General features: G+C 46.1%; 1 protein-coding gene across 1 annotated transcript in view; it reads right to left on the bottom strand.

Moving 5' to 3' along the window:
• Positions 1-15153, bottom strand: part of LOC143345651 (uncharacterized) — a 67724-nt gene that overhangs the window by 18063 nt on the left and 34508 nt on the right. Inside the window, exon 2 of the mRNA XM_076773015.1 lies at positions 6034-6087. Coding sequence (XP_076629130.1) covers positions 6034-6087 — 54 coding nt within the window. The remainder of the gene's footprint in view (positions 1-6033; positions 6088-15153) is intronic.

The following is a 15153-nucleotide window of genomic DNA, read 5'->3' as shown; positions in this document are numbered from 1 at the left end:
TGTCTGACCGTTGCCTGTCCTCGAAGCAGAGTCGAAGACGGTCGGATGGGCGACCTGTACCTGGTGGACGCTCCGGGGAACGCTGAACTGGAAGCTCGAGTCGCAGCTCTGGCCGAGGAGCCTCTAATGGACGTCGGCCCTCGCCTGTTGCCCTGGAAGACGGACGACGGGGATATCCTGGACTGTTGTCTGCCTCTGGTGCTTCCTGGCACGGTCGACGCGTAAGAACTCGCTGTATTTGGAGAGACTCTTCTGCCAGCGAATCTCCTGGAGCCCGACGGCGAGAGCGTCGACGAGTACGGACCTATCGGTGAGCTAATTCGACCTCTGGACGAAGCGAACCTGTTGCCTTTTCCAGCCAAGGTCGCTGTTATAGTGGGCGTTATGTCCGTTCTGGTAATCGTAGTTGCCCCTTGCGCTCCCTTGCGTTTAGGATTGAACGTCGGTCTGTTTCTGGAGGCAAATGGCCTGATAGCCGGAGTGAACGACCTCTTTTTCGTCGAGAACGTCAACCTCGACTTCTTCTTGGAACTCTGGCCATCTTTGCCCTCCTCGTCCTCTTCCTCCTCCTCTTCGTTCTCTTCGGAGTCCTCTTCCTGGTCGGGAGACTCCGTCGTGGGGTCTTCGGACAGGGACGATTGGATCACCGCCGGCGAAGGCGAGATTTCTGGAATTTCCGTTGGTTTGGTAGGTGGCAAGGTCGACGTCGGAGCGATGTTGATCGTCGGAGTCGCCGATAAGAAACTCGAGGTGCTTTCGATGATTTGGGCGTACCTGCCCTCGATGCTGGTACCGATCACTTTCGACTGGTAGTACGTGGTGGTTCCATTGTTCTCGATCTGACCCTGTATCAATCGTACCAGACCGGTTCGATGACCCGGAACAGGCGAAACGGTAGACTTCCTCTCCGCGTCGATCTTCGTGCTCGAAGTACTCTCGATGACTTTGGCGTACAGACCGTCGAACAGGGTACCAATTTGTTTCGTGGTGAAGTAGATCGTCGTTATTTCGTCAGCGTCCACGACGCTACCCTTGTTCAAGGACAACACTCCCGTCGGGAGAACCGGAGTAGGAACGGACGAAGACGGTACTGGCGGCTTCTCTATTCTCGTCGAGCTCTCTACGACTTGAGCGTACAATCCGTCGATGTACGTGCCGTGTACGTCGGTCGTGTAATGAGTGGTGGTCCCGTCGTTGACCTGACTCGATCGAACCGTCGAAATCAGTCCTATCTTTGGTTGTTCGGTAACCTTTGACGGCGTGACCGGTTTCGCCTCGGTCGCCAGGCTTTGTTGGTACACCGGACCGTCGATTGCTCTACCGGTCGCTACTTGTTGCGTCGCGACCACTTCCGGAACCGAAACGCTGGTCACTGTCTCTAGTCTGCTGTTCAATATGGTCTCGTTACCGATGTAGGAAGTCGTAAAATACGTGTACGTGGTATAGTAGGTGGTGGGTTCTGGCGAAACGGTCGAGGTATCCGTGGGAGGGACCGTAGCGACGTCTTTGGAGGTCGTGGTAGTCAAAGTCGAAGTCGAAGAAGTTTCCTCCATTTTGGACGTTTCCGTCGGAGCAATATCCGAGGGCGTTACCTCGTTTTCAGCTGTGATCTTCGATTCTTTGTCGGTCGCCAGACCGTTTTCCTCTAACGAAGTCATTGGCCTGTAAGTCATGATGACGCCAAGCTCCACGGTCGGCGTGGCCGCGATTCCTGGAGTCACGACGTTGCTGACGGTTTCCTCGCGACTCGTCGTCACGGTGTCGCCGGCTTTGTAGAAAGTCGTCCAATAGGTGAACGTCGTGAAGTAAGTGACGGGCAAAGTACTCGTCTCCACGGGTACTACGGCCGTGGGCCTGATGGTTTCCGTCGCGACGTTGGTCACGGTTTCGAGGCGACTGACCACGTTCGTCTCGTCGCCCTTGTACATCGTGGTGAAGTACGTAAAGGTCGTGTAACTGGTTTGAAGAAGAAGCGTAGGCGCTGGTTCCACGTCGTGGTGGTTCGACTCCGACAATTCTTGATCCTCTGGGACCGCGTTTCGTTTATCCATCGCGTCCAAGACCGTTCCACCGCCGGAACTAGACGAAGACACCACGTCCGTGACCATGGATCCTAGCACCTCGCCTTCCACGGGTGGATTGGGTGTCACTTGGGCGTTTACTTCGAAGCCACGGAAGAGATTCTCGCTGGTCGATCTATCCTCCACCGTGGTGGAGGATTCTGTCGTTTCCGATCTGGCTTCGAACGCGGTCGTATTTTCATCCGCGCTAGTGGTAGCCTGCTGCTGCGCCTTCTTCGCCAGAAGAAGCGCCTCCTCTTGGGATTTCTGTCTCTGGAGTGCTTCCAGATAGGCCAAAATCTCCGGAGGAACGGCCGGTTGATTAGGTTGCTCGTCTTTCGGCGTCGTTGGTTCTAGAGTCTCTTGGGTGGCGGGTACCACGGCGGTTGGTTGAATAGTTTCCGTCACCACGTTGGTGAACACCTCTGTTCTGGTTTCTATTTCCGTCTCGTCGTCGACGAAGATCGTGGTAAAATAAGTGTACGTGGTGTAATAAGTCTTGATTTGTTCCTTGACAGACTCTGTTGGCAGAGCCGGAGTCGGACTCGGTTCGATATTAGGACGATCGGTGTCCTCGAAGTCGTTGACAGTTATTTCCGATTCCGTGGGGATGTTCTGATCGGTGGTAGTGTCCTGTTCTTGCAATGTGGTTAGAGTATCTTCCGTGGTTTGTTCCAAGGTAGTAGGATACTTCTCGGTTCCCTGTTCCGGTCGTGGGACGACCGAGGGTAGAATGCTTTCGGAACTTCTCGTCGGAGATATGGCGACGGATTCGTCTTTCTCGAAGAGTCCTGCAACGACCGCGGATACGCCGTTGGGGCCGACGGTCTGGGTGATGACGTTCGTCTCGACGACCTCGCGGCTGGAGACGCTGGACGTGTTCTCCTGGAAGAACGTCGTCAAGTACGTGTAAGTGGTGTACAGAGTCTTGAAGATCAGTTCTATCTCTTCGTCTTGCTTGGTGGTCTGTTCTTCCTCCGCCGCGCTGATCAAGCTTGGAGCGGTTCGAATCGTCGCCGGTTCCGCGTGTGCCGTGGGAAGAACAGCTGTAGTTTCGCTCGGTAGAATCAGCTCCGTCAAGTAAGTGACTTCCGATGAAACTACTTCCCTGGAGCGTATCGAGGTGGTAGTTTCCACGCCATCGGGAATGAAGAAGGTCGTGAAGTACGTGAAAGTCTTGTACACGGTAGACGGCAGGATCCTGGTGGCAAGCGTGGGCTTCTCCTCCGTCTCGGTGAACCCATGTTCCTTGCGATTATGTCCAAGATCGTTCTTCGGACTACCACCTTTGATGCTACGTCCCTGCGGATCTCCCGGCAAGATATCGTTTGGAATCTCGTCGTTCATAATCGGTGCAGCCGATTCAGTGGTCCCTAGAACCCTCCTGGCGCTCTCCAAGATATCCTTCAGGGTAGTCAGCACGCTGTCGGTGGTGCCCCTCAACGGAGTGGTCAGTTCGTTAGTCTCCGGAGTTTCCTCGCTCGTGGCGATCGCTCTTGGCGTGGTACCGGTCGTAACCTCGAACGTGGTTTCTTGTTCGCCTTCGTTATCCTCCGCGACGGTGGTTCCGTAATCCACGGTAGTGTCTTCGGTGTCGTAGATCCTGGTGGCTTCATCGGGGAAGAAGTAGACGTTCGAGGACGTGTGAATGATTTGAGCATAGTTGGTGCCTATGTAGGTACCGTAAATGAGACTTTTATAGTGGGTGGTAGTGCCATCCAGAGAGGTGGTCGAGTCTAGGACCTTGAGGAGGCCGGTGGGTTTCAGAGATCCCGTTTCCACGTCCGGCACCAGAAGCAGTGGCTCCGTGGACACGGTGGACGAGTCGATTTCGTAGTCCTCGGTGACGCTAGGTTGAATGTTGGCACTGTTGATAGCGTCCAACAGAGCATCGTCCGACCCACCCTCCGGACTGTTCGGTATTTCGAGTCCAGGATGTTGTACGGTCTTCTCTTGGGCGGCCACGATGCTGGTGGGTCTGATTTCCATCACGGCGATCCCGTCGTTGGGCCTGAGTGTCGCGTCTCCTTTGATCGTGGTGGCGGGACGACCTGCGGGGGCGGGCGACGTGCTGGGGGAGAAAACGATGACGGTTTCCCCGACGGTAGTGGTGAAATCGGCGAAACCGTGATAGGTCACGGTAGCTAATGGCTTCGTGTCGGGCTTCTTAGGCGCGAGGGCTTTCGGCTGAGGTTTGAAGATCTTCGGCAAACGGGGCCTGAAATTCTTCGGCTGTTCGTCTTCGATGTTGTCGAAGCTGCTGGCCACGTACTCGTGCTTCACTGTAAACGTTGGTAAATTATCCGCGGGTCTGACCTTCGCGGGTTTAAATCTCTGAGAGTCGGAGTTGATCTCCCTTCTGCTGAATATGTCGTTTTCCCTGGATAGTTCGTCCAGTTTGGTCGAGGCCTTATCGTCGTCGTCCTTACTTTTTCCAGATTCCTCCGTTCTAGGGGATTCTATCTCTTTGAGAGCCTTGATAGGCGCGTTATCGAGAGCCACTCTGAGCTGCCAGTCGTCGCTGGGCGCTCGTGACGGGTACACCAGGTAGGGACTCGGCGTGTCCGGGGTCGGTTCCTTCTCGTAGAACACCCTGCTCGACGTGGACAGTATCCTGGCGTAGAGACGGCCATTGTCCAGAGTGGTACCGAGGACCTGGGTAGCGAACTCCGTGCTAGCACCATCTTGCACGAACGTTCTCGCGGTTTTCGTCAGCAGACCGACCGGTGGGGCGGATTTACCGGGTCGCGCCGGGACTAGGAGGACCGTTGTCACACCTGATAAATTTCGGGTCGTCGAGAATTATCGCGAATTCGGGACAACCGTCGCGCGTTGACCGGAAGGAGTCGCGTACGGGGGCCGAACGGAATCAAGGGGCGGTCCAGTCGTGGTAAATTCGTTCGAGTCGTGTTTTTTTTTCACGCGTTGCCAATGGTCGATGTTCGTGTTTTAAAAATAATAATTTTGTTTTGTTTGTTTTGTTCGATCGAACGTGTTGATTTGTATTTGTTGTTAGATAATGTAAGTCGTCGGAGAGACGGAGTGGCGGGCGGACGTTGGAGGCAGACGGCATCCAGTTGTTGACAAGAGTTGAAGGCGAGGAGCAGGCGGGAGCAGTAACAGAAACAGAAAAAAAAGAGACAGACGATCTTAGTAGACGAGTAATTCTTGTTCGTAACCTAGAGCACCTGCCACGGTTTCGTACCCGTTACCATGTCGCGAGTATCGGTTTCCGGGATCGTCGCACGTTCACGGCCGAATCATTTCGGACCGTGCGCGCGTCCGAGAAAATCCAAGAGAAAAGAAGAAAGGTACCAGGCGTTAGACGCGTACGCGTGTGTCGCGGCTCGAGGGACCTGAGAACTCGTTTCGAACCTACCGTGTCCGATTATCCGATCTAGGCCCGTGCGAACCTACAATTAATTTCGCGTTTCGACGAGTGAAAGTCGTCTCTGTACGATTCGTTTCCTTTTTTTTTTCTTCTATCCTCTCTTCGGATCGATTATCAAGTCCCCCGAGGCTACGTTTTGCGGTATGTCGCTTGCCAGGATTCGAGCCCGCGTACCCACGGAAACGACACGCAACGTGTACGAGAAAGAACGAACAAAAATAAAAATAAAATAGACACAAAGAGAAAGAGACGTTTCGAGAAAACATTTTTTTATATACATTTAGAGGCCGCACCTCGCGTCGACACGCACAAGTGAAGATCTTTTAGAGATAATCCGTGCTTTACTGTGAGAAGAGACAGGTCAGACAGCAGAGACGAGAGAAACAAGCGAAAGAGAGAGAATTGCACTCGATCGCCTCGCTTCGAATTATCGACGAACGATAGAATACTGGTGTTGCAAAATTTATACTTCGAGTTTAGGAAGTAGTTAATTTTATGGAAGTTCGGTTGCAAGTGCAATTCTACTGTGAGAATACAAGTATGATGCAAGACAAGCAGGCATAAGAAAATCGAGAGGCTTACCTTGCAGATCCCTTTCCAATCTATGTGCTCTAACATCCGTCAACGATTCATCGTCTGGAAAAAAGAAAACGATATCTCTGTTACTGTTCCGCTTAATAACGACTATGGGTGTTATTTTTATCAGTAATTTGCTAGTAGTTTTTTAGATACTTCGGTATTCCAAATATGCTGCACTGTCTGTGAATTTAGTTTTCCTTCAGAGAAGAAACGTAAAGTTCGGTTTCGTATAGCGCTACTGTTCGATGGAAATTGCACGTAATCGATTCTCTGTAAACTATTAGCATCCGTTGTACAATAGTTGAGGCGTTGCATGTTAAATATTGAATAGGTCGGTCGAGGACTTGTAACGACACCTCCGTGGAAAGAAACAGTGGGTGGTGAAGGGAAGTTTTCGAAGGATGCGCGTGTTCTCGAGGCTGCATTTGATCATCGCGTAGTTTTATCGATATTCAGCGATTAAAAACGCATCAAGAACTATCTTGTCAACTTCTATAAATACTCTATAGAGATATTAGATGGTTGATTTACCATAGAATCATCGATCGACTTTGGCTTCTCTTTTAAATTGCAAATCTTTACGAAAGGAATAAAAGTGTTACGTATTGTTGCCGTTAAAAGGCCTGCGTCACACACATCAAAATGGTAAATACGATAATGCGTGTATCTTTGTCAACGGAATTTAGAATCACATTTTAATTAGTCGATTGGAGTTAATCCCTGACCCCTGCAGTCTCGACACCTTACACAGAAACTAGTGCTTTCGATCTAGTAAGCGTTTTTCAAAATACCCCGGTAGACACGCAACACGAATATTCGTGAATAATGTATAGTATAACTATTATTATCTTCGAGTTTTAATCATTTTTAAACGATACAAATTCTTAGGATGTTGCCTGGTCCGAGCCAGAAACTTTCATCGAGACTTGTACACGTGTAACAGGGAATTTTAATCGTCGACAAGTTGTCATCAAAGCCGATAAACTTTGGAACGCGATCTCGACAGCTGTTCGCGATAACGAAGCATAGAAACGAGCTGTTGCACGTGTTCGAATAAATAAATGACAATTACGTCCGCGAAAATTACGGCAACAAGTGGGAGGAGGACAAACAATAGTAATAATATTAGCGTGAACGCATAATAATCGCGTAGTCGTAATGTTAGCACCATTGAAGCGTCGCTCGCGGTCGGCTTGGGATTTTAGAGTAAGGCCTCGAATTCCATGGGACGGAGTAAGTAAACCGGTAAAGTCGCGAGTACTGACGAGCGAGATGGAGAGAGACGGCAAGCGTTAGAATCGGGAAAACGTTGAGTAAGGTGTGCGTACGTGAATGAGAGAAGAAGAGGTTCCAGGTGTCGACGATGCTGAAGATGTCGTCCGGGAGGCCGCGACGTACAGTTATCTGACCGACTCCTTTCTTCTCCTCGCGAGAATATTTCCCCCACCGACTCTACTCGCGCCACGTGCACACGACAACACCGCGTGCACGATGTTTACGCGCACAACTCGTAACGAGATCTTCCTCGATACCGGATACTCCTACAAATTAACTCGTTCGACCCGGTTTTCGATTAAAAGACAACTAAAACGCGATAAACCATTATCCGAGGCGCCAACCGCGAAAGGTTTTTTTTTACAAAAGTCTGAAATTTGAAAGACGCTTGCTGGTCGTCTGCAGCGCTTATAGAACGAAACCGTAAAAATTCGCGATCCCGATTTTCTTCTTTTAACCCCGTTGGTCCAGGGAATCGTTCGCCGCGGTGTTTCATTCATCCGTCATGCTCGATTTACCGAGTTCACCGACTTCACGGAATTTCATTCCGACTTGAATGGCCGTCGTGACCCAGCTTGCCCTACCACCTGTCTCACCTGTTCCGCCGTCCGTTAGCTTTTAATTGAGGCGTCTCGGACGGGAAAAGGGCGGATACTCCAAAATACACTATTCAATACATCCACCGCTAACATTTATCTCCCTCTATATTTCAACTTGAGAATTAATTTTTCTAAATTTTATCTGGCCATTAAAATGCTTCGTAAACGTGGGAGGAACGTGTGTACGTTATGGTTGAAATAACATAAGGTTGAGTTCAAACAGAAGCTCGATAGATATTACATCATGAGAAGGCGTTGCAGGTTTCATTCACCTCTGTTGTTCTTCAATTAATACTGTTTCAGCACTTGACACGGGTAGTTGGTTCCACCTAACCGACGCTTGCTGTTATTTCACTGAAAGTTCTATTCCAAACGACCGGCGGCGGTTTGCATTTACACTCGGGTTCTTTTATTACAACACTATAGTGTCCATAGACCGTGTAAACTATCTTTTGCAAGCTCGGAGGAATACTCGTAACATCGAAAAAGATCCGTGTGTCAAAAATTGACAGCCACCGAACCAGACATCCGGTTATCCAACGGTGGTCGTTTCTTGGTATTCCGCCAATCGGGACCGACGTACTCTCGTGGTTCGAGGTCATCCTCTTCCAGGTGCATTGGGTCAGCTGGTCGGCTTCGTGACGCCCTTCTTTCTCCGACAGTCTGGCCTGAGGCCAACGGGTGCCGTTTTACCGCCGCTGCCAAGGGGGCCATTCTGTTATTCAATGGTCGGCGACAATGGCATTCGTCGATTCCGTTTTCACGCGGGAAACAGTAATTCCACGGCTGTTCGGTGACAAATTCGACTAACATCATCCGTGTAGCGAAACGTCGTTCAAGACAGGCAAAATTAGGAACAATGCATAGTCAAGTATTTGATGGAACAGTATTAATATGGTTTGAAGTTAACGCATATTCGTCTCGATAGTAAAGTTTCATCGAGTCTATTATCTTTTATCGCAGCAGGCGAAAGAAAATCGGAAAGTCTCGTCCCAGTAGGCGCGATTAATTTTTTCCCATGCAATCAGCCAGTCCAGATAAATTTCTTAACCTCGAACACGAAATATTTCTATGGAAAACTACTGTCTACGTCCGATTACTTGGAGACTCGGCGTTCTCACGAATTTATCGAAGAAGGAAAACGAAATTCGGCGACAACTTGGAACGTGACCGCGCATACGGGGATGCCCGTTTCCAGCACGAAGTTGCCGACACGCTGACCCTGAGGTAAAAACGTGTCGCAATTTTCAACAAGCTTGCTGTCGAGTTAACCCAGTTGTCGTCCGATGCAAAACACCAGATCTCACTTTCCGTCGTGGGCGGAGTCGTTTACCCTGGCTCTGCAACGCGATTGATTTCTCGATCGATCGTTTCCACGCTAGCGTGTCGTGGATCGGTCGTAGGACTATGGACCATCGCTATCGGAATTCGCGACACCGTGTTTAACGTATATGACCAGAGATTACGTATTATCGGAAGGAAACAACTTTGAATTATTTCCATCGTGATACTTGTTTTGCAAAGAAAGGTCAGAATTTTATACTGGAGTTCAAATTTTACAGATATGCGTTCGAAATATTTTTAAATACGCTTAGAATCAATGATCTTATCTTTGGAACATTAACTTTGAATCTGGTATATTTTTTACAATATTGTCGTATCTACTTATTTTTTAAATTTCTTCGTTATTGCGTAACTCTCCAAAAAAATCACTGAAGTTTAAGTGACAAGCTTTATCGCTTGAGATTGAAAGTTGCGTCATACCTGAGGGGACAAACAAAGATAATTATTTTTCGATAAAAAACTATATTTAAAAAACTATATTTTTCGATAAAAACTGTATTTTGCGAACTAATTGTAAGTCATTTTTCAAAGATTTTGAAGAAATGCAAAATTCGATCTCGGTGGGTGAAATACAATTCTGACCTTCTCCGAAGTTGACTCATGTAACACCGGCTCGTTGATATTCTTGGGTCATTAAAGTCAACTTATACGCTTCGGGTTCGCAGCTATCGAGACCTATAGAGTCGTCCATATCAGCTCGAGGCCTCGTGACCAACTGCCACTTAATTTAAAAAAATTTTTTTAATCGGTGTTAACATTTCTGTATCTCCTAATTATTATCGTTCAATAACATATTATCTCCGTTACGCCCGTTCTGTAAATAATTAGATCAGCAAAATAAGGAGCTCGCTATTTCGTGTCCATATATTTTTGTTCATGGAGGATTTTTTTGGCTTTGGTGATTATAAATATCCGTATATTTACACTCGTGTAATTTTGTTTCACAGTGTGATAAATAGAAATAGCGACTTGCGCGAATGTTCTTTCCAGTACCGTCGAGTCGCTGGTAAATATAAAATATCTTCGAAGCCTCCTAACGCACGCTCTCGCTAACAAGTAAGCCGAGAATTGATGATGATTACTCTCACTTGCTCGATGAGTTTTCGCAATCGACCATCGCGTTACGTGTACTTACACCGACGATCATTGAAGTTGTCACGAGGCCAATGGGTCCCTAGCCGTTAACGCGTGTCGTATGAGCTCGCGAATTTCCACGATCGCCGGTGAACGTCTTGTCGTTGTGCCATATTTAAGCGAATGCTGCACTAAACCCTTTAAATTGTCCACGAGACCGATCCTAGTTTCCAGATATTGAACATTACATTCGTATAATGTTATTCATATATGTTAAATCTCTTAAAGATTTGACGTGTTGTGGAAAGGCTACCGAAAGTGAATATAAAAACTGTGCCCCTTTCGTTTGCAAGCGATATACTTGCAGCGTAAGAAGCAGACAACTCGAGCGTTAAGCTTCAGGTTTTCAGCGCTCAATGTGGAAAAGGTCAGGCTCGTTTCCTTACGTAACGTTAACGTCAACGTTTTGAAACGAGATTTTCAACTACCCTTCTAGACATTGGTACAACGATAAATTTGCTAGATGATTTAGAATGTAATGTAACGTAAAATTGGTGTTTTATGTTGAGAACGAAGGGCGTTATAGCAATGACTACTAAGGTAGGATAATTCAGACTAAAATAATAATAATACCTCGATAACGCACGGTAATTCGAAATATGTTTTGAAATTTGAAAATAAAAGTCAGCTTCGATGTTTATAATAACGACGAATGCGTGCGTTTTGCACGTTCGAATCGCGAGAAACATGAAATCCTGTGCATGTAGCGTGCGGAGCGGTTTCGACGGAGAAAGTGTTCGATGAAACCGGTAACAGTATTATCATCGCGCGACAACGTTTGTTTCGAACGCAGTGTACCGCTAGATTTCTCGGCGTTATGCTAATTGCGAAACATCAATTACCGGCGCGTTAAATGCCACGATCGTGAAAATGCGACGTGGACTCGTGTTCATCATAACTGTAAGAATCATCTTCATAGAGGAGTAACTTTTCTATTTTTAGGAAGTTTTCAAAGTTACGCCATCGCCTTAGTTTTCTTAAAAATCATTAAATTGTCTTTATCTTGTATAGGTAATTATCTTCCTTGTTTTAGAGTTATACAACGACGTAGAAATGTATATAAACAGTTATTGTAGTACTGTGAAACTTTTCCTATCATCTTCTTTTATTTCACATAGTTTTTTACTTGGTGGAACGGATAGATAACTCATGCCCACGCCTCGCGTATCGTTATCAGTACACGGCTAAAAAAATCATCGAAACGTTATTATAAAGCACATAAAAGTGATACCAATAATTAAATTATTGTTGATAATAATAATTATTGTTTTCCTCGTTATATCTTAACGACATAAACATTATCTGGCGCACTATCAATGTCAAAAATACTTGCAAATCTTTCAAGTTTTTCTGTTCTCTTGCAAACTCTCAGCATAATTTATATTATTTCTTATCTACGATGGTTTCTCTTAATTGTGTACTTACGTAGAAGAAAAATCATTCAATATGCAACCTCAAAAAACTTTCACAGCAAAATTCAAAAGTGGTCGTTTATTGTCGTAGTTAGAAATGTTAGAAAGATAGACGTCCATCTGACGAGAGATTCGCTATCATACGTTGCTCTTTCCAAATCGTTTATTGCGCGTTGATCGACGTCGATTCGTTAAAAAACTGACTCATTTCCTGCATCGCATAAAAAAAGTCGTTTCAACACAATAATAGATGCATATTCATCGGACTTGAAATTATCGTGACTAACACTGATCACGCGATATTTGATTTGAATAGATTTCCGGACAATTAATTACTGGCGGCTTTGCAAAGACATTAGGTTAACAATAATAAAATTACAGAATTTCCGGTACAAGTTCTCAAACATTAGTACGAACGCAATTTATTTAAATTGCACATCGACTCTTCGATTTTCAAACTCGAACCGCGAGCATCCTTGATTTACCTTTCACTCATACATCATTCTTTCTAACCTATCAGGTTGGTGCGTGAAAATTTATCTAAATTTATACGCGAGTCGCGGGCATCGACAGTGAACATGATAACTTAAAATACCATTGGAGGAAAACATAGAAAATTATGTTGATCGCTGAAACTATGTGCTAATTAGGAGGCGTAAGTGAATTCAAAGCTCGACGATGATTTGCGAGGAGAAATTGGTATAATCGTTTCTTGGGTTGAATTTAAAAAGTTTCTAACAACTAAAGTAACGTAGCAAAGTAATTAATTTTAAAGTTAGTAAAATATTGATGTCGTCTAGAAATCCTACTAGAATTATAACTCGAGGCGTTTCCTAGGAAACAAGTAAAATGTATAAAATGTAGGATAAACTGTTCTACTTTTTTCCTATTAGGCTTTGAACGTGGAATTACTTTGCTTCTGTTCACACTTATTATATTCCACGCAACGTATTATCGCTTGGAAATAATTGTTTCCAAGTCTAGAATATCTTGAAAATGTTATTGGTTTTTTTTTTAAATTTTCTATACTTTTAGTTTCAACGTGAACCGTCACCTCGAGCACAGCTTCGAATTTCCCACAGTAAACTTACCGAATCTAGATGGAAAGAAATTGAATGGAGTTGTTCAGGATAGTCGATGCTTGCGAAATTCAATGGAGCGCAATCGTTCGCTATGCTCGCAATTTCTATTCCGATTCGAATTAATTCGCTCTCGAGATACGTTTAATCACCCAGTTTTCAAATAAAACTCGATCACCTTGGGTTTTGTGAATGGGAACGCACATTTTTTTCTCATCGTATTGTAAAAAACGTCGAGACGAATTCAAAACACATATTATGCAATATCTTTACTAGGGCATTACTCGATTTACAATACTGATAAACCCGGCTAAATAATCAAAAACGCCCTCTGTACAACGCGTGCACGCGAGTGGTTATTTGCAAGACGCGACGCGTTAAAGGCAACGCCGCGCGTTAAAAATAAACTTATGACGATAAAAGAGATTATTTTAATAATTTTTCTGTGAGAACGAAACTGAAATTGTCCGCTTGACCTTTGAGTCCCAAGGAAAGGAATCACTTTAAAGAGGTGGCAAATTCCCACGCGCGTTTCTCGCTACGCTGAAAATGCAAGCTTCTTGTTTTTCAAGTGACATTTCCGTCATGGTTACATGCGAAATTTAATAACACCGAGCTCGTACGATAATTCCAAACGTCGATCGAATCGATTGGAAACGGATACGAGGTTAGAGGGGAGAACGACCCTGGACAGTCTCGCCGTCACGTTTCGACCTTAACGACGACGACAGTGCCTCTCAGTTGAACCCGTGACTCATTATCAGCCAACAATGAAACTCAAGATCAACCTTTGGTACAATGTACTTGACGCGAGAATCGAGGATCGCCCGTGGAAACGAAAATATCTTACGATCGGCGGCTCGGTTACGCGTCCTGCCATTCAAACAGGCGCCCGCACAGCCACGGTTTATGCTACTTCCGTGGAAAACGAACATCGTCTTCCTGGTGTTGTTGCAAATTAGAGAAAGCCCGCTACAGGAAACATTCTTGCCTCTACCGTTCGATTGGACGTCTGCTGGTTATTAGCGAGTTAGTCTTGCCTTCGACCTTTATGTTGCATAATATCACCAATCGAAAACGCAACGAGAACAATCTCTGAAAAGTTAACCGGTTAACCGGGTCTACGTATCCACTCATTATTTACCTTGAACGGTAATTAATTCACGAATGTACAGGCTGAGTAAAAAGTTGATGCAAATACTCGAAGAAATGAATCTATAGACTAAAATAATGGATCTTGCCATGAGATTACAAATAATATCATCGATCGTAAGACTTGCCATTGGAATCTATCGTGCAAAGTAAGCGAATAATGTCCAAGATCTGCTAGAAAGCCAACGTCAACGTTCCGAACATTATAGAACCTACTTTCCGGAGAAAAAGACCTTCCGTGAGAGTCGTATTGGGTCAGACGTCATAGTCCGCCTTCGTAAGGCGAAAATTGCTCTACGCCGTCCACATTCTACTCGCTAGCAATGTCACATTCCCCTTAATCCGGAACTATCTCTTTTCCTTTCTTCCTGCAGCACGCCGATACTCGTACGGTTCCTCAAAGTCAATAAGGAGAACAAGCCGTGCAGTTGGGACAAACGTGCGAAGCAATTAATTATCCTTGGGGAACGCGTTGACGTGGGACCACGTTTGTAAATCGAGTTACTTCCGGCTGGGACGTTAAACTATAACGTTATACTACGCGCGGGTATTGTGTCGAAAACAGGGCTGTGGGTATTTGGATTCGCGCTGATATAGGGGTAACTGTTTACGTAACTGTTTAAACAAATTTTCCGCGTATTTTCCGTGCACGGTTTAGTTCGATCTGATCGGATCGTGTCCAATTTCGCCGTCTTTTTTAGCGATAAGAGTAATAAACGTTGAGAACCTACGGCGATAAGTACTTATGTACCAAGCATGACCACTGCCACGTGACCTGTCGGACGCACGTGACCGACAGTGTGTCGGAGAGTCGAGCAAACAGATAGACAGACGGATACGTGGTTCCTTCAGCCGTGCAAGAACCACTTCTTGCATCTTTCCACCCAACGACGATTTGCGTCACTGCGGGCCCCTAGAATGGAGCTCGACCTCGATGCAGTCCGCCCATTTATTGGGTCACCGAGAACCTAGACTCGGGCCCTGTCCAGAGCTACTTCCATTCATTTCTATTTCAGTTTTAACGAACGTTATCGAAGCGAAACGGGACGCGGTGACGAGTTAATAATCACTGCTCAACAGCAAATACGTATTATTCGTCCGTGCAATCAGTTCCAGTTCCTGTCAACG

This window comes from Colletes latitarsis, chromosome 9, assembly GCF_051014445.1.
Source record: "Colletes latitarsis isolate SP2378_abdomen chromosome 9, iyColLati1, whole genome shotgun sequence".
Lineage (NCBI taxonomy): Eukaryota > Metazoa > Arthropoda > Insecta > Hymenoptera > Colletidae > Colletes > Colletes latitarsis.
This window is presented reverse-complemented; position numbering and strand designations above follow the sequence as displayed.